This window comes from Schistocerca piceifrons, chromosome 1 (genome assembly GCF_021461385.2).
Source record: "Schistocerca piceifrons isolate TAMUIC-IGC-003096 chromosome 1, iqSchPice1.1, whole genome shotgun sequence".
In the NCBI taxonomy this organism is placed as follows: Eukaryota; Metazoa; Arthropoda; class Insecta; order Orthoptera; family Acrididae; genus Schistocerca; species Schistocerca piceifrons.
In genome coordinates, this window is record NC_060138.1 from 1,002,240,066 (window position 1) to 1,002,264,216 (window position 24,151).

The 24,151-nt window shown below is 42.7% G+C and overlaps 1 protein-coding gene across 2 annotated transcripts in view; it reads right to left on the minus strand.

Moving 5' to 3' along the window:
• LOC124794460 (major facilitator superfamily domain-containing protein 6) overlaps nt 1-24,151 on the minus strand; it is a 218,786-nt gene that overhangs the window by 81,428 nt on the left and 113,207 nt on the right. For both annotated transcript variants that reach the window (XM_047258100.1, XM_047258109.1), the window contains exon 2: nt 10,978-11,079. In XM_047258100.1, the coding sequence (XP_047114056.1) occupies nt 10,978-11,038 (61 nt within the window). In that variant the 5' untranslated portion in view covers nt 11,039-11,079. The remainder of the gene's footprint in view (nt 1-10,977; nt 11,080-24,151) is intronic.

Here is a 24,151-nt window from a genome sequence, read left to right on the forward strand (position 1 = left end):
TGGTTCTGGCCTGTACCAGGGGGTATGTGCGAACCCTACCTGTCGACCTGGGGCTGGGAATTACGCTTTACCCAGTCACCTGTTACGCGCCAAACACATGGGCAGCCTTCAGAAGTGCACAGGGGGAGAGGAGAAGGAATCTCAAGCGCCGAAGCAGAAGGATAGGAGAAGGTGAACGAAGAAAGAAAAAAGGAACAAAAAAGCAATGGTTAGATTGTTCCGATATCATCCACTGAAAATGCAGAACACATTCCGAAAAACACCTCAGGAATGTTCCTCCAGGAAGGGGAAAAAGAATGGCAAGAGGATACACCTGCAGCGTGGAAGGGAAAAGATGCTGCTAAGGCTGCGGCCCTGTGGCAGACAAGCACGAACCCATCAAAGATGGTCGAGCCCCCTGGGGCAGACGGGATTGGGGGGGGGGGGGAGGGGTTGGCAAAACCATGGTGGGTTGGACAAGGAGTCTGTCATCAACACAACAAGGTCTGCAAACCTGTCCGAACTTTTGCGTGATGGCCAGCCACACATAGCTGTGACTCATACAATGTTGGGACGTGTAGACACACTCATTCAAGGTGATCGACAGATCACAAGCAGACACCTCACTGCTCAATTGGACATCTCTGGTGGTAGCACTGACACATTCGTCCATCAGTTGGAGTACTCAAATATGGATGCCCAATCAATTCCTCGCCACCTAGCAGAAAACTTTAAAGAGCACCATAGAACGATCTGCACAGAATTGCTTGCACGTTAAAAGATTGATCGTGGCAATTTTACGTCGAACATCCTCACGGACGATGAAATATGAGGTCATTGATTCGAACCAGAAAGAAAATGGTAGTCCGTGGAGTGGTGCCACATCACCTCTTCTCCAAAGAAAAAGTTCAAAGCCGCATCCTTAGCTGGTAAAATCATGGCGACAGTCTTCTGGGACTCTGGAAGAGTTATTCTGTTTGATACCCCCCCCCCCCCCTCATGGTGCAAGAATCCGCTCTGAAGTGCATTGTGCTAGCCTCAAGAAATTGAAGAAACAACTTTAGCATCCCACAAAAATTACAAACGAACTACGTCTTCTCCATGACGGTACAAGGCCTCACGTAAGTCCCCACAACTGAGAGATCACAAAACTAAGTTGGACTGTTCCTCATCCAGCATACAGCCCAAATCTCGCATCCTTGACATCCATCTGTTTGGTCCAATGAAGGGTGCACTCCACGGGAAGCAGTGCATGGATAACGGGGATGTTATTGATGTAGCAAGACGTTGGGTCCGACGTGGAGCAGTAGAGTGGTACCAAGCAGGCAGAGAGGTCGTCCTAGTAATGTGGCGAAGGCCGTTGCATTGAACGGAGGTTATGTTCAAAAATAGGGTTTTGTAGCCAAAAGATTGGGGAATAACAGGTGTATTGGAATCCTGAATAAAACCAACCTGCTTTCGGGAAAAAAAAGTGTGTTGCGTTATTTATTGAACGCCCCTCTTACTATAATCCACTTTGCATCACTCACACCGGAATCATGACGACGAGGTTAATTACAGTATGCAAAGAGGCATTTAAAAAATTTCTCTCCGCGCCTCATATGTGAATGGAGAGGGAAGAAACCCTAATAACTGGCACAATGGGACGTGCTCTTCGCCGTGCACTTCACACTGGTTTGCAGAATACACATGCAGGTTTAGACGTAGAACAGGTGCGTGTATGTGTGTTTTATAGGCATGTATCACGTTTGTCTTGTTGTTACTGGTTGTATGTGGTGTTTCAGCAGTGTGTTAACATTATGCTTCTTCCAATCACTATTATTCCGTGTACTTAATATTTTAGTTTACGTAGTTTATCGAATTGCTATGCACTATTCATGTTTGTTATAGATGCATTTGAAAATGAGCCATTCTCGATTTTTTTTTATTTATTTGCAACATGCTCCATTCCAATATTTGTGATACTACATGTATTTGCGCGCATGTGTAGTGTACTGTTCGCGTAGTATTATGATGGTGGTGGTGGCACATAGCCCACTCCTCGCGAATAGTACGAAGGGAGTCACCAAGTTTAACTTTTCCCATCCGACGGACGGATAACCATCAACAGTGTCATATGCCCTCACTTCATGAGACACTGCGGAGCCGTTGAGCTTTTAAACCAAGACATTGAACTTTAAGCCACCACCCCTTCTCCCCTTGCCGGCCAAAATTACTTGGCGGTTGGCGTCTGTCACTTGCCGCTGGAGTGTTGCGACATCGGCTGCCGGCCACCTCTCGGTTGTAGATGATCCACAAACACGGCCGGTCACTTCACAAATGCTGTTAATGTGTAACGCGGAGAAATGTTGGAAGCAGCCGGCGCGAAGTATGCCGGAAATGAAAGATACTCTGTCTACAGCTGATTTTAAGTGACCAATGACCGAACTGCAGTGTCTAGCCATTCTGTAGCTGTGAATTTAAAGACTTCAAACTTCTGTCCTATACTAACCACAACGTAGCGATGTGCTGTGAATCCGAGAAAACGGCGGTGAACAACCTGCGCCAGAACTAAAATGACGATCGCTGCGTTCACGCCGATTAAAGCCAACCTCTGCGAGCATACTTAAGGAAAAAAAAAAAAAAAAAAAAAAAAAAAAAAAAAATCAGTTTCAGCACGAGAAGCGGACTGTAATTTCTCGCTATCATTGCATAGGCCTGCATGAAACAATACTGCAGCGTTATCATCCGATGAGCAGTCCTCACTGGCTTCAGATTATGGGCGACGCAGGCAGATTCTAAACGAAAATCGAATGACAGGAAGAAAAATAAGAGCAAATAAAAAAGTTTAAACAAAATCATTACATTTTAAAAGATTCGGATTCACGATCTTCTACACGTTAGGTTTATATGCTAAACATTGCGCTACGCAACAATACTGAGTAAGTAGATATTTTTACGACTGTGGCCAGTCGCACCGATGAGTTGCAGTCCTCAAAAATTGGCTTCACGCAGTGTCATGCGAAACTCATCTAACAGTAGCCGATCTCTGTCATCATGATGACTGCGTGACACGCTGATTCGCGTCTTGCGCAGAAGCACCCAATAGTGTTTGGTTAGTGCTCTGTACGAAACTTACGTATTTCATTAACACTGTTTTGTGTGTGTGTGTGTGTGTGTGTGTGTGTGAGTGAGAGAGAGAGAGAGAGAGAGAGAGAGAGAGAGGGGGGGGGGGGGAGGGAGCCACGATCAAAGCACAACAAGAAAGAAAGCCGGACAAGGAATTGGAAGTGAACTAACCAATTGTTGCGACAGTTTGGCAATGGTGAACGGTACGAACGTGTCGTTGAGCGCTCTGACTGAAGGAAACCAGCTCCAACACGTGAAGTGTCAGCTATCAAGTAATTTTAATCAGACTATGATAAGTGTTGAATAAAGTAGAATTTTAAAATACAGCTTGGTCAATTTTTTTCCAAATCGGTCAGGGCTGTGATGGTCACCCGAAAGAAAGCTACAATTCACCGGCGAAAAGCTGCTTACCCAGCAAGCTCCTCCGCAGATGAGTCATTCCGCACAAGTGCTTCAACACCGAGATTGGGGACCAGCCCAGTATGCGCTTAAACAATCGTGGAAAACTGCGAGAAAACCACTCTCAGACTAGGCGGTGTATCAGTGTGCCGCGCAGATTCGTTTCGGATCTGGCTTAGTGGTGGCGTTATCGCCAAACCAATTGGTTTTCAGTTGCACCCGTTCTTTTCGTGACTGGTTTAACCTGAGTTTTAAAACCGCTCAAAATAACCGCTATTTGAACTAACCGATTTTCGGTTTTTCATTGCTATTTCTTCCAGAAGTAAACGTGAACTTGGAACGAAGATTGAAAAATTATAATCAAAGTGGAGGCGTAGAAGATCACGGCGATATGGGCTTGAGGCTGCCATATAAATCGGTCTCCAATGTCTTTAGCAAATATATCTAAGGTGAAGGAGTCGTACGCAGCAATGGCGAGAGTGAAAGGTCGTCAGTTGGTGTCTTCCCCGCATCGTCACTTTTGGATTGTATCAGTTTTTCACCCTGAAGCAATGCAAAATTAACGGTTCAGTTATTATCCCCAGTTTATAGTTATCAATAAAATTGTAGCCATGTTTGTTGCTAGTTTCTGAATGTAGGCGTTGTTATTAAAATAGTGCTGGTCGCTTTCCCCAATTTCTATAATACTCCATTTCAAAGTAGTGGAAGTTTTATGAATAAACAGTACTAGTAAAAGTTTTATTTAAAAACCAAAAGTCTTAGCGCTGCTGCTATGTAAACCTGGTTATTGGTAAAAAATGAAGAAAACTTTTTAAAACTGAGACCAAACAAATACCCAAAATGTAACAGTTATTCAGAACTAAAATACTGGTATCGGTATTAACCGTTCGATTTTTCCCATCCATTGTCTGGCTCACCTACCTACGTCGCAAACTAACGAGCTGCTGATTGAGCTACTATAAGCAGGTGGAAAGAAATCACCAGCAACATCTTTAATAGGACCATTCTGGAACAGCCTGAAGAAATTTAAGGAAACCACGGAAAAGCGAAGTTTAAATTGTGCTTGAGGGTATAAGAACACCATTTCCCCACGAAAGAAAAAGCCAGGAGTAGGATGAGAGCGCTGTGGACAACGAGGTCATTAGAGACCGAAAGTAAGCCGTGCAGAGGCAAGGATAGGGACATGAAATGGCTGACAGCCTTTTGAGTGGAAGCACGCTGCCGTTTTCCGTAAGTGATTTAGGGAAATATACATCCGAATGGCTCGGTGGGGTGCTGAACCGCGCTCCTCTAAGATGGGAGGAGAATGTAATAAGCACTGCGTCACCTGCCTCGGTACCAAAGTTGAAATTAGAAGTCTCGAATTGGGAGATGTTATACGGATTTACGAGGATTTGTGTGCAGCAAAACACACTTTGGAACGTTACGACAGAAAACATTTGGCGCACACAGCTCTCACACGGTTGACACGTGGTGGGCACGGAGCCAGTCTCAAGTTCGCTGCACCCACCAGCAGCGGCCGAGGCCTCCCGGGCGCGCAGCGAAACTGAAACCTCGTAACAGCCTCGCGAAACAAGGACAAGCAGTGTAGTTCAAAGTGAAGAAGCTTTAGTTTTGATGTTTCTCGAACTTCTAGCACCTTGAGGCCCTGTGGGCGTCAGTGAAGGGCAATCTCAGAAAGCAAGACTTGCATATAAGTTGGTTCACATAGTCGTCAAAATGTCCTCAACAAACCAGACACACTTCATGTTCAACCGCCTATCCACGCTAGATTAACCGGACATTCCCACAGCCTGCTCTCCCAAACACTGACTTGTCAGTTACCCTGCAAACCACTCATCTCTATATCCTTTCCTTACAGACCCTCATACAACCTTCATCTTCACTGAATCATTGCCTACCTCATCCTTTCCTATATCAACATACTGTGACGTCTCCTGGCAAGATATTTACAAAATCGTTATAATATATAAAAATAATAATAAACAGTTATCTGTATTATTATTATTATTATTATTATTATTATTATTATTTCATTACTGTATGAATGGTTGCTGATTATGTATAAAAGGAAATAACAAATTTTCATTGTTATGTTTGTGCAATATTTATGTATCTATATTTCACAAATAACGTCTGTGGTCGGCGAATGTATGTATCGAAGCAGACATTGACAATTAAAAATAATTACAAAGATGCATATTAAATTGCCTATAAATAGAGGAGGTTCAAACATTACTCTGTCTTCTTGTAGCCGTTAAAGTTGTAACAGCCTGCGACGCTCGCTTGAATGCTTAGGTAGCCTTCGCGTGTCCTTTGATCGAGAAAGACGCCATTGAAGGCTGATATTTGTAAAAGATGTGTACTTCCAATTGATGACGATTTTTTGAATAAAGAAATTGTTACCTATAATAATTTATTGCTAGCTTGCCCAAGATTTCATTCCACATTCTTAGCCGTTTTCAGCGTATTAGGAATTTTTCATGAGTCAGAGCCGTGCAGCGATCGCGGGAACTGCTGCCGGGGCAAATTCAAATTAAACTGAATGAATGCAGTTTTCCCGCAATATAGCGGGTAGGTAACGGCACATTAAAATTATCTTTTTCAGCTTGCTGGAAACTTCAGAGGGAAATTTGGATTTTATTATGTCATTTTCAGGTGGACATGGGCAGCTGCTATTATGTTATCAGTTACGTAAATAATTCATGAGTGATAAAATTATTTTACTTGTGTGTCATGAAGACTGTTGTGCAAAATATGTTCTGGCTAGTAACAAAAATCAAATTTCTTTCTTTTTTTTAGTTTCATGCTCTCATCCACTGCAGCTTTTAAGTTTAGCGAACGTAACATAGTGTAACTTCTGTACACGTAATAAGAGTAATTTTCAGTGCATTCAAGAGATGAAAGTAACGAAGGGCATTTTTTTTTATTCAATAATTAGTTACAGTAATGATACCATGTTCCATATCTAACAAGCCAGATCAGTGTTATATAAAAATACTTTGCAAATTGAAGATCGTGCGTCCACAGCAGGAAATCTGTTAGTGTTGTGCGTATCCCCACATAATAGGTCTAAGTGCATAAAGTAAAAATATTATCAACTGCTGAAACGAATAGTGAGAATCATATTTTACTGTCGCGCTCGCAACAATAAACAATATAAAATTAATTAAAATATTATGCCATATAAACTGCATATAAAGTAAAAACTGTGTGCGGTGGAGATCACGCGACAGTACACAGACTAAGGAAAAAAGGACCACTACAAACGACGTATCCGAACGGTACGGAAATCGGCAGATGTGATGCACATGTACAGGCAAACAAATGATTACAATTTCAGAAAAAAACTCGATGATTTATTCAAGAGAAAGATCTTCACAAATTGAGCAAATCAATAGGCTGAGACGGTTCTGCGACCGTGTGGGCTGCAGATTCCTCGACTTTCGCCATAGGGTGGTGGGGTTTCGGGTTCCGCTGGATAGGTCAGGAGTCCACTACACGCAACAAGCGGCTACACGGGTAGCAGGGGTTGTGTGGCGTGGGCTGGGCGGTTTTTTAGGTTAGATGGCCTTGGGCAAGTACAGAAAGGGCAACAGCCTCAACGGGTGCGGGGCAAAGTCAGGACATGCGGGGACCAAGCAGCAATCGGTATTGTAATTGTCAACTGTCGAAGCTGCGTTGGTAAAGTACCAGAACTTCAAGCTCTGATAGAAAGCACCGAAGCTGAAATCGTTATGGGTACAGAAAGCTGGCTTAAGCCAGAGATAAATTCTGCCGAAATTTTTACAAAGGTACAGACGGTGTTTAGAATGGATAGATTGCATGCAACCGGTGGTGGAGTGTTCGTCGCTGTTAGTAGTAGTTTATCCTGTAGTGAAGTAGAAGTGGATAGTTCCTGTGAACTATTATGGGTGGAGGTTACACTCAACAACCGAGCTAGGTTAATAATTGGCTCCTTTTACCGACCTCCCGACTCAGTAGCATTAGTGGCAGAACAACTGAGAGAAAATTTGGAATACATTTCACATAAACTTTCTCAGCATGTTATAGTCTTAGGTGGAGATTTCAATTTACCAGATATAGACTGGGACACTCAGATGTTTAGGACGGGTGGTAGGGACAGAGCATCGAGTGACATTATACTGAGTGCACTATCCGAAAATTACCTCGAGCAATTAAACAGAGAACCGACTCGTGGAGATAACATCTTGGACCTACTGATAACAAACAGACCCGAACTTTTCGACTCTTTAAGTGCAGAACAGGGAATCAGTGATCATAAGGCTGTTGCAGCATCCATGAATATGGAAGTTAATAGGAATATAAAAAAAGGGAGGAAGGTTTATCTGTTTAGCAAGAGTAATAGAAGGCAGATTTCAAACTACCTAACAGATCAAAACGAAAATTTCTGTTCCGACACTGACAATGTTGAGTGTTTATGGAAAAAGTTCAAGGCAATCGTAAAATGCGTTTTAGACAGGTACGTGCCGAGTAAAACTGTGAGGGACGGGAAAAACCCACCGTGGTACAACAACAAAGTTAGGAAACTACTGCGAAAGCAAAGAGAGCTTCACTCCAAGTTTAAACGCAGCCAAAACCTCTCAGACAAACAGAAGCTAAACGATGTCAAAGTTAGCGTAAGGAGGGCTATGCGTGAAGCGTTCAGTGAATTCGAAAGTAAAATTCTATGAACCGACTTGACAGAAAATCCTAAGAAGTTCTAGTCTTACGTTAAATCAGTAAGTGGCTCGAAACAGCATATCCAGACACTCCGGGATGATGATGGCATTGAAACAGAGGATGACACGCGTAAAGCTGAAATACTAAACACCTTTTTCCAAAGCTGTTTCACAGAGGAAGACCGCACTGCAGTTCCTTCTCTAAATCCTCGAACAAACGAAAAAATGGCTGACATCGAAATAAGTGTACAAGGAATAGAAAAGCAACTGGAATCACTCAACAGAGGAAAGTCCACTGGACCTGACGGGATACCAAATCGATTCTACACAGAGTACGCGAAAGAACTTGCCCCCCTTCTAACAGCCGTGTACCGCAAGTCTCTAGAGGAACGGAGGGTTCCAAATGATTGGAAAAGAGCACAGGTAGTCCCAGTCTTCAAGAAGGGTCGTCGAGCAGATGCGCAAAACTATAGACCTATATCTCTGACGTCGATCTGTTGTACAATTTTAGAACATGTTTTTTGCTCGAGTATCGTGTCGTTTTTGGAAACCCAGAATCTACTATGTAGGAATCAACATGGATTCCGGAAACAGCGATCGTGTGAGACCCAACTCGCTTTATTTGTTCATGAGACCCAGAAAATATTAGATACAGGCTCCCAGGTAGATGCTATTTTTCTTGACTTCCGGAAGGCGTTCGATACAGTTCCGCACTGTCGCCTGATAAACAAAGTAAGAGCCTACGGAATATCAGACCAGCTGTGTGGCTGGATTGAAGAGTTTTTAGCAAACAGAACAAAGCATGTTGTTCTCAATGGAGAGACGTCTACAGACGTTAAAGTAACCTCTAGTGTGCCACAGGGGAGTGTTATGGGACCATTGCTTTTCACAATATATATAAATGACCTAGTAGATAGTGTCGGAAGTCCCATGCGGCTTTTCGCGGATGATGCTGTAGTATACAGAGAAGTCGCAGCATTAGAAAATTGTAGCGAAATGCAGGAAGGTCACCCGGCGTGATGGTATGGGGGTGCCATTGGTTACACGTCTCGGTCACCTCTTGTTCGCATTGACGGCACTTTGAACAATGGACGTTAAATTTCAGATGTGTTACGACCCGTGGCTCTACCTTTCATTCGATCCCTGCGAAACCCCACATTTCAGCAGGATAATGCACGATCGAATGTTGCAGGTCCTGTACGGGCCTTTCTGGGTACAGAAAATGTTCGACTGCTGCCGTGGCCAGCACATTCTCCAGATCTCTCACCAATTGAAAACGTCTGGTCAATGGTGACCGAGCAACTGGCTCATCACAATACGCCAGTCACTACTCTTAATGAACTGTGGTATCGTGTCGAAGCTGCATGGACAGATGTAGCTGTACACGCCATCCAAGCTCTGTTTGACTCAATGCCCAGGCGTATCAAGGCCGTTATTACGGCCAGAGGTGGTTGTTCTGGGTACTGATTTATCAGGATCTATGCACCCAAATTGCGTGAAAATGTAATCACACGTCAGTTCTAGTATAATATATTTGTCCAATGAATACCCGTTTATCAACTGCATTTCTTCTTGGTGTAGCAATTTTAATGGCCAGTAGTGTAAATTGAAGGGTGCCGGAAAAAAGGGAAGGGAAGGGAAGGGAAGGGAAGGGAAGGAACTGACGATATCAGCTGCGTCGGGGCTTTATGCGGAATCGGCGGCAAAGAGCGAAAATGTGTGCCGGACTGCAACTGCGGATAGATGGCGCTAAGTCTGAATGTGGGCCGGCCGGGTAGCGTGGCGAGACAGTTCGTGCATTTATGATACACACTGTATCCGGATGGCGCAGCGGTTAACGCAACTGCCTGGTAAGCAGGAGATCCCGGGTCCGAGTCCCAGTCTGGCACACAATTTCACTCGTCGTCGCCGAATTCGTACGAAGTCCCGAAGCACCTGATATAATCAGTTCCTTTCCTTTCTCCCCCTTCAGTTTAAACAGAACCTAAACAGTCTAAACACTAACACGAGTAATTGGTGCGCCACAGAAAAAGATCGTGCTAGCTGGCGGACTACTGCTATAACTTGTGTTTCACATTTTGATCAGGTACACTAAAAACTGGAAAATAGGAATCGTCAGAGATGAAAACTTCACCAGGCCCAGCTACGCCCCCCACTCTCTACATGTCTAATCTATGAGGTAGCATGTGTAATGCCAGGATTGGTCTCTTAGGACATCGAAGGAATCTCCACACTAAACTATTATCTAACGAAGGAAATACAGGAGGAAAATGAAAACTCTGATACGAGTATCAGCAGATGACGGAGATCATTGATCAGCCAGAACATTATGACCACCGACCTACTGTCGTTATAAATCCGTCCATGCGATAGCAGCGTCATCTGAGAACCGGAAACCTCGTCCTGTACCTAACCCGTTCTCTCCTTACAGCAGCCACCAAGACAACATATTTATCTATAGTCAAGTGTTTTTACAGATTTTTATCTTGACAGGTAAAATTTTTTAGAATGTATTCATCTAGGAAAAAGAATCAAAAGAGAGTTTAAGTCCAGTACCTGTCTTATCTGTGTCAAAGTTAAGCAAGTTAATTAATTAATAATCTTTTCTTTACGACATGGAAGAGTTCATTTTATGCTCCTGAGACCCCCTATAGTAGTTTGAAAATATCTGATCGGTCCAAAGTTTATTAAATAATATTCTATTTTGCCAGAAAGGCTTAGCGCCATGATTTTAAATTAAAAAAAAAAAAAATCACACACACTTCTGCAGATCTGACGAAGGTCATTGTTAGCAGTCGTCCATACTTACAGGCCATGAAGAAGAAGTAATGCGCCTTTACAGGCAGTAGTTTGTAGTTTATCTTTGGCATTGTGTCTCCAATCCATTAAGCAGTTCAGGGGCAGTACAAATCTGAAACAAATTACAATGAATTATGCAACAGACAAATAAGATTAATAACATTTTTTATGTTATCGACAATTCAAAGTGTTCCTATGGAAGGAAGAAGCTACTGTCGTCGTAAATACATTGTTTAGGGACAATAACATAGAAACTAGGCCGCGCGGGATTAGCCGAGCGGTCCGATGCGCTGCAGTCATGGATTGTGCGGCTGGTCCCGGCGGAGGTTCGAGTCCTCCCTTGAGTATGGGTGTGTGTGTTTGTCCTTAGGATAATCTAGGTTAAGTAGTGTGTAAGCCTAGGGACTGATGACCTTTGCAGTTAAGTCCCATAAGATTTCACACACATTTGAACATTTGAATAGAAACTGGTGAGGAGCCAAAACAGTATCACTGAAGAGTTATTTGTTAATAATAATGGTGTCACTGCTGTTCAGAGCTTTACTTCATTTATAAACAAGACAGCAGCCAATTTACAAATAAAACTGGCCTATTGCGGGTAGGACTCGTGCACTGAGGGTTCCGTACAAAATTCAGAATGTACGTAAAACTTGCACTGTAAATATTGCGGAAACGGAAAGTGCTATTGAGGTATGGTTTTTACAGAATGGATTGGTAGTAAGGCGCTCATATTGTTAGCCAATCAATAGATTGTAATAATACTTAAAAAGTGTATTTTTTGTACGAACATACACAATGAAACAATGCCTGTTGACATTAACAAACTAAAAGTAGGGTAAATTAGAAAAAAGGCTCTAAGCACTATAGGACTTAACATCTGACGTCATCAGTCCCCTAGAATTAGAACTACTTAAACCTAACCAACCTAAGGACATCACACACATCCATGCCCGAGGCAGGATTCGTATGTGAGACCGTAGCAGCAGGGCGGTTCTGGGTTGAAGCGCCTAGAACCGCTCGGTCACAGCGGCCGGCGCGATAAATTAGAATGTCTGTTGTGTTTGTTGGAGAATTCTAGTGCGAATCGTTTACGACATACAGTATTTTGAGAAGTTTCCACATCGACATTTGTGCAATACCTGTGGCAGCACACACCAAAGAACACACTACTAATGTGGGTTCTGACCAGTGACGAGACAACTGACCATCACAGGTTGTGTTCAAAATGACCACCAGAAACGGCAATACACGGTTCCGGACTGGTATAGAACGACCGCTGCTTAAGTGCTAGCATTTCAACGGGGATGTTCGAGCAGGCTGCAGTGATACGTCGTTGCGTAACGTCGGGTGCGGTTGGTATGTCTTTATGCACAGCGACTTTCAGCTTTTCCCACACAAGTCTACAGGCGTCATATCTGTGTCCAATACAACGATTTGGAAACAGTTCGTGAAGATATGCTGAAGTACTTCGTGCACTGTGAGCTGGGCAGCCATCATGTTGGTACCACAGGTTCCTCCTAGTCTAAAGAGGAACGTCTTATATCACTAGTGGAAGATGGCCTGTTAGAAGGCTGCAGTACTTGTGCGCGTTCAGTGGTCCATCTATGAAGAACCGGCGTATGAGCTGATAGTGCACTATCCCACATCACACGTTTACGCTCCATGGACGCTAACGTTCCTGCTGACAAAGCTAACGGGGACTATCCACAGACCAATAGTGCATGTTTCGGCGGTTGACCTGGCCATGGTCAGTAAATATGGCTTCATCACTAAACAAGAAACGTTTATATAGTTTATCTGGAGTATCCTGGCGTAATGCTCATGTACAGAAGTTAACATGAATCTCATAATCGTTTCCATGTAGCTCTTGTTAAGGATGAAATTTATGTCGGGAGAATGCGTAGGACACTAGCCTGACTCAAGCCACTTCCTCGTGCGATTTCGCAGGAGCTAACGTGCGGATCAAGTGCAACATTAGCAAGAACATTAATTTCCCCCCTCTTGTCGTCACTTGTTTCCTTCTGTTACGTTATCTGGATGTTACACTATCATTTTCACGTAAATGGTTGAAGAGGTTAATAAATAATTGCCGAGACGGTGATGTACATTGAGTATCTTTGTAGTAATATTTAGAAAGTATGCTTTTTGTGCAACCTGTTTATCGGCTGACTACCAATCCACTCTGTGAAAACCGCACGTTAATAGAACTTACCATTTCCTCAATATTTGCGCTGCAAGTTTCACGCGATTCTTCTTCTATATAGTTCATCCATCTGGGAATCGAGAATCTCAACCATTTTTGCCTGTTTTCGATGTATATACCGGCGGGGGAATTCCAAGACCGTATCAAAATCTCTACAGTAGTTCCCCAGACGACCCCGGACAGACAAAAAGAAGAGAGCAGTGGACTTCAGTTTATCTGTGTAGAGAGGAGAATCATTAAAACTTTATTTACTCACTAAAACATGACTACAACGTACATTTTATGGCTGCATGCAGTAACGCTCGTGAACTACGCTTTTTGACGCATGATGAATCCAATGTCTGTTCAAATGGCAAAAAGATATTTTTATGTGATATAATTACTGTTTAATATGTTTCAGATTTTTTACTTGTACTAATAAACTTTGCTTCGCATCGAATATCATGATTCTAAGCTTCCGTGTATCAAAATACGTACCATAAATGGCCGTGTCTTTTGATTGCATTGATTTAGAAACTTAAAAATTTTACACCGCCAAGGGACCATAGACCTTAATAAGTGGCATAAATTTGAACTTTTTAGTCTACCTGTTCATAAGATAATAGGTTCTTAACAGTCGGTCAGACAACAAAACGATCCTGTAAGGGTTCTATTTATACCAAGTGAGGCACACAACCCTAAAAAGAAAACAATCAGGGCATTGCAACTGTACAGTCTCATACGCCCCCATCCGTTACAAAACTGTGTCCGAAATTGTTTTCCGTTCACAAATATTTTCATTGTGAGAGACTTCTGGAGAACTCGCTGGCGAGGCCAACAGTCGATAACCCTCTGTATCGCGGTAGGCCAAGGCAGCACGAACAACAAAGCTGTCTTGCGTTATCTTGCTGAAAGATATAATCACGGAGGCCTCTAAGATAACCAACAAGCACGAGGGCCTTACTACGTCAGAAACGTAACGACTAATGTTCAAAATGTCGGCTATGCGAACCAGAGGTAATCGTGTTGTGTGCTCAGTGGCTTCCCTTATCAGGTAAAATGTAAACGTCGTGCGACTAGGGCCTCCCGTCGGGTAGACTGTTCGCCGGCTGTAAGTCCACCGATTTGACGCCACTTCGATGGGGATGAAATGATGATTAGGACAACACAACACCCGGTCCCTGAGCGGAGAAAATCTCCGACCCAGCCGGGAATCGAACCCGGATCCTTAGGATTGACATTCTGTCGCGCTGAGCACTCAGCTACCGGGGGCAGACCCCCTTATCAGGTGATAAGGAAGATGCTGAATGAAATCTGGCAACGTCCGTTCTCTTCGGATACGTCGATCGTAGCTCTGTATGCAGAACAGGGATTCGTCTGGGCAGACCAGGCGTTGCCAGTTGGGGGCAGCACTTCTGGTGCCGCGTCAATGGAAACCACAACGATGACTGCTGTCGTGACAACCCTTGGTTCCACTCATCGTCGCACTCTCCATGTGGAGGATTATCGCGTTACAAACAAGCCAGATTTCTGACTCAAAGACACGTGATGTCAAGGGCGCCCGTACCCGGGGGCAAGGAATGGCGGCGGCGGGAACCCCCCTCGCTCTCAGGGAAAGGAAAGGCTATGGTGTAGCCAGGAATTTTTCTTTAAAGAAAATTATTTAAAAGTCTGTATCACACACGTTTTAACAGACTTTGAACTAAAACCTGTTTAAGAAGCCGCCATTCGTCTTCCAAAACATTAAAAACACTCGATACCCCAGGTCCGCCCCCCACTCGCACCCCTTACAAATGATAGTACGGGCGCCCTTGTATGATGTGACTGTGCGATAGTGAATAGCCGAGCGAACAGTCTCTGTCGTCTCGGGCGTTAGTTGTGTCGGTCCGCTATGACACTGGGTGGGGCGATCCCAAACCAACGCGACCAGCAGTGCCATATATTAGTGGACAACATTATTGCACCAGAAAGTGAGGGCGCTCCGGTCGGCTTATCGCGGGTGAGCGTGTAATCGAGGCTGACAGTGTATGCACAGCTGACTTGAAAGCAGTGATCGCATGATGCGTTTAGTCACCACTGCACTTGTTAACTGTAACGTCGCCGCGTGTTTCCGATAGCGGCCAAGTGCAATAATATCTTCGCTGAACAGTGACGGCGAAACGCAGTCTATATAGGCCACGAATCTGCTGCTGCTAAATGCTCTCTCATACTGTCAGCCTTGCTTACAATGCTGATTTTGTCAAGGTTTTTTGTCTTCAAGAAATTTACTTCTGCCTTTTAGTGGTAGTGGTAATGTTCCTGGCGTTTCGTTGTGGTCCTGTTGTTTATCAGATTGAATTACCTGGCTCTAGTCTTACGATTAGGAGTTTGGGTGTGGATTTTCTCATGTCGAGGCGTGGCGCGGTATACCGATCCTGCCTTGGAGGCGGTTAAGTGGGAGATGTGTCTCAGAGCTGGAGAGTGACAGATGGTGACGCAAGACTGGACGCGCACGTAGTTTGTGTATCAGCCGATAGAGGACAATATTGGATAATGGACTGATTTAGTTTAGATTGTGCCCACTACATCTACATCTACATTTCTACATTTATACTCCGCAAGCCACCCAACGGTGTGTGGCGGAGGGCACTTTACGTGCCACTGTCATTACCTCCCTTTCCTGTTCCAGTCGCGTATGGTTCGCGGGAAGAACGACTGTCTGAAAGCCTCCGTGCGCGCTCTAATCTCTCTAATTTTACATTCGTGCACTAAAGTGATACTAGAGTGCACTAAAGTGATAGAACGTTTTTCATAAACTGTTCTATTTTCATAAAGTGTTATTATGTCTTGTTGTGTAAGTAAAATGTTATAAATGTATTTTAGCAGTATGAATGATGCGTGAGTTTGGTTTAAGGTTAATATGAAGATAATTGTTTAACGAGTTATGTAGTGGGATTTAGTGTGGGAACATTTCGAAGAAGTATGGATGTAGACAAAGGGGATTTTTGTTGACTAGATTTATAAAGTAAGTTTATGGTAAAGGGAAAGTTAATTCTGATATAAATAACAATAGTAAATAACTTTATGCATAAACAAAACTTCAGCATATCAGATAATTACGTCGGTAAAAAGTGCAGTCGTTAGGTTTACTATTTTGCGATTGGTTATTGATGAAAAGCGCGGATTGACGCGGGAGAATGTTGTTTTGCTATTGGCTGTTGAGTAAACTGACCAATGGTAAAGCAATATTCTTCGCGCTCCTTTCTCTGCTGGTAGAGAAGACTTAATGAAACAGTTTGGACGTGCGCAGCAGTAGTTCCGATGGAAATGATAAGTTGCCGGATCTAGCAGTGTTTCATACATCAAAAGTGTTGTAAAGTGACGGCATAATTATTCCAATGGGTGTGTAGAAATTTCGGAATTTTTAAGTGAATTTTATGACGAGAAAAGACAAATTCCGCGTGGCATATTGAGCAGGTTGGTGGCTAAAAACTGTGACTGCATTAGGTACCGACAGCATTCTCAACCAAAAACAATACGTGGTTTTGTAGCTATTACGTTTTCGGGAAATGCAACTCCATAAACTTGCTAACGTGAGTGAAAGGGATAGTGAGTGACTGCGTTAAGATTAGCACGGGCTTGGCAGTGATACTTGTTCACCTAAGTTTCACAATATATTAATTAAGGACAAAATTTCCATCCTTTCATTTCGTGTGAAAACTTTCTCCCGAAACGTAGATTTAGTGACTTTAATTGCAGCCTGGTTCACGTCGAGGTACAGTAGGTTTCGCTCGGCTTCCCTACTGATGATCTGCTGAGACAATGTTCACAGGTAGGTGAAGGTTCGTCGTAAAGGGACGGAAAGAACCGCGCCGCCGCAATGTGACTAATTGTCAGTTAACGGTCTGAGGGTTGTTATTCGGAAATCTCTTGGGTTGTAGTTCTCAAGGGAGATTTTATTAACTCTTTTGGTGAGTACCGGCCTCTTTGCTAGATTGCTTCGGCGAGCAATTGAATCCTCACTTTTAGCGTCAATGTTGATAGCAGTGTGCGGGACTGCTGTGGGAAAACGGTTGTCTACATGTACAAGGTCTGTTCGAAAAAATTGCGGAACTTTGTCCACAAAATTTTTCTGCGCTCACCTTTTACTTATTATGCATCGTCACTTTCCAGATACTCTCCTGCAGAACAGGTATACCGTTCCCAACGCCGTTCCACTTCCGAAAGCAGTCTTGGTACGCCTTTTGCTGGGTCGCAGAAAACACAGACAGCGAATTTTGTATTATCTCGTCTATTGTTGCAAAATTTCTTCCTTTCAGGTGGGTTTTCAACTTTGGAAATAAAAAGAAAGTTCGCAGCGCCCAGGTCTGGAGATAACGGAGGATGAGGCAGGTCAGTGATGTTTCTTGTGCGACAGTCGCGCACCAAAAGGGATGAATGTTCTGGTATGATTTTTTTTTTCTAGTAATTTAATTGAAAGCTTTCTTGCTTTGGTAAAAATAAAATTGGTTCTTTTTGTCGTGACAGAATAAATTACTATTAATCACACCAGATTTGTCGGAGAACAGCAGCAACATGTGTAATTGATCCAACTTTAAGAAATTCTATTACTTTTTAGCGGAAAATTCGTGCGGTACTCTCCGACGTTAGAAAAGTCGTGGTGTTCCGTTCGGAGCAGGAGGCGGCTGTCTTCTCTCATTCGCGATATCGAAAATTACTAAAAAATGAACAGAAATTTTTTTTCGGAGGAAGATCGCGCGGAGAAAACAGACAGAAGTTACATGAAAGAAACCTAAGGGACCAACTAATTGGATTTGTACGAACATATAAACGGAACTGGAAAAACTTGGAATAAATACTATAACGATGTCGTCACGACAGCCTCCTGTTCCGACAGAACACACGCTGGATCATAAGCTGCATAAATCTTTTAAACAGGAAAGATTATCACAAGTATAATTAATGAAAATAAGGTTGAGAGATTTTCTTCGAAATTAAATAAACTTCAAGGCTTCAAGTATTATATTATGAAACGGAAACTTACATTAACATGGCCACCCATTGTGGCGGTGGAGCGAATTTTCATGATACACATTCTCGCTTGTTTGTGGCTACATATATTTTTTAATCACTTAAACTCTTAAATTTACAATAAAATGATTATATCAGTATGGAGCACAATACTTTTGCGTCCGACTCGCAACACATTCACAGAAGAACTAGAGAGCGGCGCGGCTCCCTGCAGAAGTAAAAATTGGCAATTGTTATTTTGAAACATAGGTGCATCGTTTTTTTTGTTTACTGATCGATAGCAGCGTATAACAATTTATAGCTATCGTGATATTCTGCGCTTTTCAGGAGCGCGGCAAAGATATCTGGTTACAACATTCATTGGTATATGTTAAAAGTTCGCGCACACTGACGCGAATACAGAAAAAATAGCTTTTACATATTAAAAATCGCAGTGATACAGGCTGAAATGTCACAATGTGCGGGTGCGTTATTGTGATGCAAGAGCCATGAATTGTCTCACCACATTTCAGGCCGTTTCCTTCTCACATTTTCTCGAAGGCGTCGCAACACGTCCCGATAGTACCATCGATTAACAGTTTGTCCCTGTGTCACGAATTCATGATGAACTGATCCTCAGAGTCAAAGAAAACTATCAGCATGGTTTTGACATTTGATCTGACCTGACGAGCTTTTTTTGGTCTTGGTGAATGTTTCCCGACGTTATGTGAAGATTGGACCTTGGACTCAACTTACAACTGTAGACCTACATCTCTACACCAGTTACGATTCCCTTATGGATTATCTCATTTTTATTTGTGCGATCCAAGGGCTCTTCAGAGGTTGCGAGGCGAAGGTCTTGCTGGTCTTGACTCATGAGTCGTGGGATGAACTTGCCGGCAACACGAAGCATTCCAAGATCCTCTGTCATGACACGTTCCAATTGAAATGTTACACTCTTCTGCAATCTCTCGGTCAGTCAGTCTTCGATTGGCACGCACAGTTTCCTTGACATTCCTGAAAGGAGCGTCGGTGGGCGTCCTGAACGAGAGTCGTCTTTAACTTCCGTCCTGCCATTTTTCAACAGTGTGAACCACGTGTAACGCCGAATGCGGCTAAGCACTCATCAGTACAGGCTTCCTGCATTATTTGGTGTGTCTCTAAAGGTTTTCTTGAGTTTCAGGCAAACTATAACGCAGACGTATTGCTCCTCTTATTCTGCCACCTCGAAATTGGCAAACTGTGAGAGACGTTCTACTCAATGCAAAACTGAACAATAAGTAACAGACATAGAACAATGAAACTTCCGACAGTTACACACCAAAGACAGACGTGTGCAGGGACGCCAACCGCATTTCTCTCCATCACACCATTGGCGCGAAACTACGAATGTTCCGGAATTTTTTTGAACAGACCTCGTATGGTTCGTTTCAGAGCTCTGTTTTTGATTGCGTATAGTATTTTAACGTGAGTTTTTGCAGCGTAGCCCCGTACACGGCAGGCAAATACCAGGATGGGGCGTACTATACTGCAGTACACTCTTGCCGCAATGCTCGCTGTTATGCTGCTTTCTCTCCTTAGTAAGGCGTAGAGTGCGTGGAGCCTTTGACTTGCTTTTACCCTCAGGACTTCCGTGTGCCTTTGCCATAAGAGGCGCTGGTCTAAGTCACCCCGAGGTATTTTACATCAGGCCGTCGCTCAATGTTGCGTCTGTGGAGACAAAGGGTGAGGTGTGGGCGACGACATGGTAGCCCCTTTCCTTTCCTGTGTATAAACATTACAGCTTGAGTCTTTTCGCTGTTCGGAGTCTTTCGTCATTTCTCGGCCCTTCTGTCTTTTGTGTAGGACGTTCGGTAGTCGTCTTGTGACGAGGTTCCTGTTGGACCTCTGAGCGAAAAAAGCCGTTTCACAACATGATCGTATCAGAAACAATTAGCATTCAGATATAACTTCTGAATGAGAGCTACTTTGCATAATCTCCCTTTACTTATAGAATGTATGTGGTCTAAGTCCTGCTACTTTGTGCGGTTGCGCTGAAATGCTAGTAAACTTTATACGAATTTGACGTTTGTAGCATGCCGTCCTCATGACGTAATTTTAATGGACAGCACTGTAGACAAAAATATACAAATTTTGGAAATATGTGCGGTACAATGGACAGACATTTCAGAAAGGAAATTGGCAAAGTGTCAGTACGATTCGCACTGTGAGCGTTCCGTACAAACTTATTTATGTACATAGATTATCTATCCCGGAAATCGAGAAAGTCCACGATTCCTGTCTGTTATCTGTATTGATAATGGCACGACATCGGTACCGGGAATTCCAAGACTTTCGAGAACGTCTTAAGTTTGAAGTCGGATGAAATATGACAAAAAGATTTTTCGTGTTATTTATTAACAAATTAACACTTTCCGGATTTGTTTCCTTTACGTGCACTGTTAAACGTTGCTGCTTTCCAAATTTCATGATTTTAGGCCTACTCTATATTGATGAGTGGGTTTGCGAGTATCAGAATACGTGACATAAATACTGCATTGACACAGAAGCTTAAATTTTTTTGCGCCGCCGAGGGACCGTTGACCTTAGCATTGGACATAAATTTCAACTTGGTACCTCTATCTGTTCCTGGAAAAAAAAATGGGGCCTTAACAGATAGATAGATAGATAGGCAAACAGACAGACACAGACAACAAAGTGATCCTATGAGTGTTCAGTTTTTACAGGTTGCGTTAGTGAATCCTAAAGCCACGGGAATGAAGTTTTGAGAAGCAAAGCCCGACCGCACACTACGAACTGAGTCGTAGCTCATTAGCAAACAGTAAGTAAGAGGCTGGGAGCTGAGGTGAGTCTTCTTAGGGCTGTGAAAGCTTCTACCAGAGCAGACAGATTAATAAACAACGAAATTAGGGAGGACGTAAACTATTTAGCGCAAGAGACAAAATTGATAGCAAAACCACAAAATGGAGGGAAAATTACGACAGAATGAATTGGGACAAAGAAATCCACTAGGTCGAAGAAATCTGTCAAGGCCCAGAGATTGGTATCTAGTAGACAAAGACTTAGTATGTGAAACGCACAAGAAGCTATAGCGGTGAGCGACACACTTTTTGTGCAGAAACGACGTAACAAGTACGACAATTTTTAGATAACGTCTGTAGACGACCGTGATTTCTAAAATACTTAATTTTTTCCCCTAGACTATCACAGGTTACCGACTTCGACCGACTGAGACGTTCATTCGTGACGACCCAAATCAGCAGTCTGAAAATACGTTTGTGATTGCATGGAAAATAATAAACATTTTTACTGGAAACGTCTTAGCTTGTAGGTTCGCTCATCTTGTTTTTGTGCTGTATGATTTGTTTCCAAACACGAGAATTTCTCACTGAGAACACTACGGAACTCCCAACAGCTCGCTTTGGGATGGGCCCAGCATTCGTCAGAGGCTGCCTTCCAACGCTGGAAGAACAATTGGGATATGAAACGTGATCAACGAAGAGCAGGGACGGGCAGAGTGTCTCCAAATTTTCGTCCAAGTAACAAATACTTTATTCACGTTCACATGCGAGCAATCCTTCAGTAACAAGGTGATAAGAAATCTACTCCTTCCTCGGAAGGGCCTTCTGGAAGTTTGGATGGAAGATAATCCCAAAGACGGCTACCAGCACTGTCCACCACATGTCGCCATCCGACTGGCTCGTTCATCTCCGCCAGTCGCCTTTTCGATTTAGATAGATCTTATCTCGCGACAAAATGAAAGTATTTTTTGCTTTATTCTTAGCAAGAGAGCACAGAAAATTACCCAGATTTAATCCTAATCTTCTGAATTTTTTTATTCAGTTTAATATGTGAAATACATTGCAACAAATATGCTCAGCGCATATTACTACGCGACTACAAACACAGGGTATTTCTTTTTCTTCCTCCTCCTTATATCTTCGTTCCTAGGCTAAAGCGTTTTCTCTCCAGTCTACTTGAGGTTGTCACTCCATCTTTTCCTTGAATGCCTATATTACTTTTACCAGTTCAGTTTGCTTCTAATTCGATCCATAGATGTGGTCATACATTCGTTTCTTTGAGTGGATATGACCAGGTTTAGGTTTCTGGCTACCACGTTACGTATATGTAAAAGTTTCTGCGGGTTATCTTCACTATTTGCCTGCAGAACTGCTGCTTCAGCGTAACCAATAATTTTTATTTCTTCGTCCCCCATTCTATAATCACTACGACCAAGATCTTTCTCATCACCTCGTCCACGACTATATTAAATAGCAATGGGCTCAAAGAGTCACCTTGTCTAGTACTGGAACTGCCATACAGCTAGTTAGCCTGGAACCAATTTTCATCTGGCTGTAGTTGTTGGAATAAATATCTTCAACCGTTTTTCTTAAGATTGAAGGAATTCACCGACTGTAGAGCAGGTTTTCCACAACTGTTAACTGAATCATATCGCAAACCTTCTCTCAGTCAATAAAACAAAAATAAGCTGATCTGTTGCACTCAACAGACTGTCTAAGAATGAATACTGTATCTGTGCATGACCTGCCGGATCCTCTGCAAGGATTTAATGCTTTTCAGTTTTTTCCCTATTATTTTTGTTACGAGTTTAAGAACTGAACTGAATAGATTTATCCCTCTGCGATTGGACGGGTCTTTATTGTCTCGTTTCTGTACTTGAGAATAGTGATACTAGTTCTCCATAAACTTTGAATTTTATTAAAGGTTATAACATGGTTACCCAATTTGGCTAACTATATAGTTAGTGAATATCCTCGATACTTCAGTAATTCATTGGGAATTAATTTTTTCCCTGAAGATTTCACATTTTTTTAGCAGACTTACAGCGTTTTCTATCTCTGTATGCGAAACTGTTACATCACCGTTTACTTTTATGTTGATCTCTTGATATCGTTCCGTTTTTGGTAGTTTTTATACCTTTAAACAACTGATATTTTTTCTTTAAACAGCTCTATTAAACACATATCCCACGATTTCTATTTATATCGTTCACTTCCACAATTTCATTTATTTCTTTCGTCTGTTGTATCATTCTCCAAATTTGTTTCTGCTGCCCATGGAAGACATTTCCTACATTTTAAAAAAAATATTTGCCAGTGGTTCTTCTTAAAACGATTCACCAGTGATTTTGTCTCATTACGAGATCTATGAGTCTCTGCGTGTTTTATATTTCAAATAAGCCTGTTTTTTATACATTTCTCTAAGCTATGTGTATTTCAAGATGAGGAACTCTGTGTGATGCCTGTGTCACTGCGCCGATCCGCGAGCTTGCTGCTCAACTTAATACCTTTTACTCTGCGGTGGCAGGTAATGGTGTCCTGGCGCTGACCGTGACATCGCCCTGGAACACTACTTGTTAATACAGGTCAGCGAGCGGCAGCCACAGCGCTATTAGTTCGACGTGGTGATCCTGTCCGCCCGAGCGCTCACCCGGTTATATTACGTATCGGCGAGCGATGTTGCTCGCAGTCAACTACCAATACAACTCGGCCTAGTATTTCACCTTAACAGAAAACTAACAAGCTACCAAAGTCGTCATATATTACCAGGCTTCTAATTCTGAAGTGCTATTCCAGTTCTTAAGACAAACGTTCCTTGTTAGTAATTTCGTCGGTCTCCACTCGTGGTAGAACACACATGACAGAAGTGACAATCATTGGATAGGACAATTGTCACTGATTAAGAATTATGGAACACCCAATCGTTAACTAAAAGTACTCCAGCGCCTCAGTTCTGGTAACCGTATAACAAGACAAATGGGGATCTGGAGAATATTTTATTAACGCTTAATAGACAATAAGACGTTGGCTCTGAAAAAATGACGTAATTTGGTGGAACCGTTATTTTGCTTCTTGAAGAATGCCGATGATTCCTGATAATAAGTCCTCGCCATTACAGAGAGGATAGTTTACATCTCCTATTACAATGAGAGAGAGATGAGAATAAAAGGCAGTTCGGGACAAATATAAGAAAGATGTGACGAGACAAAATT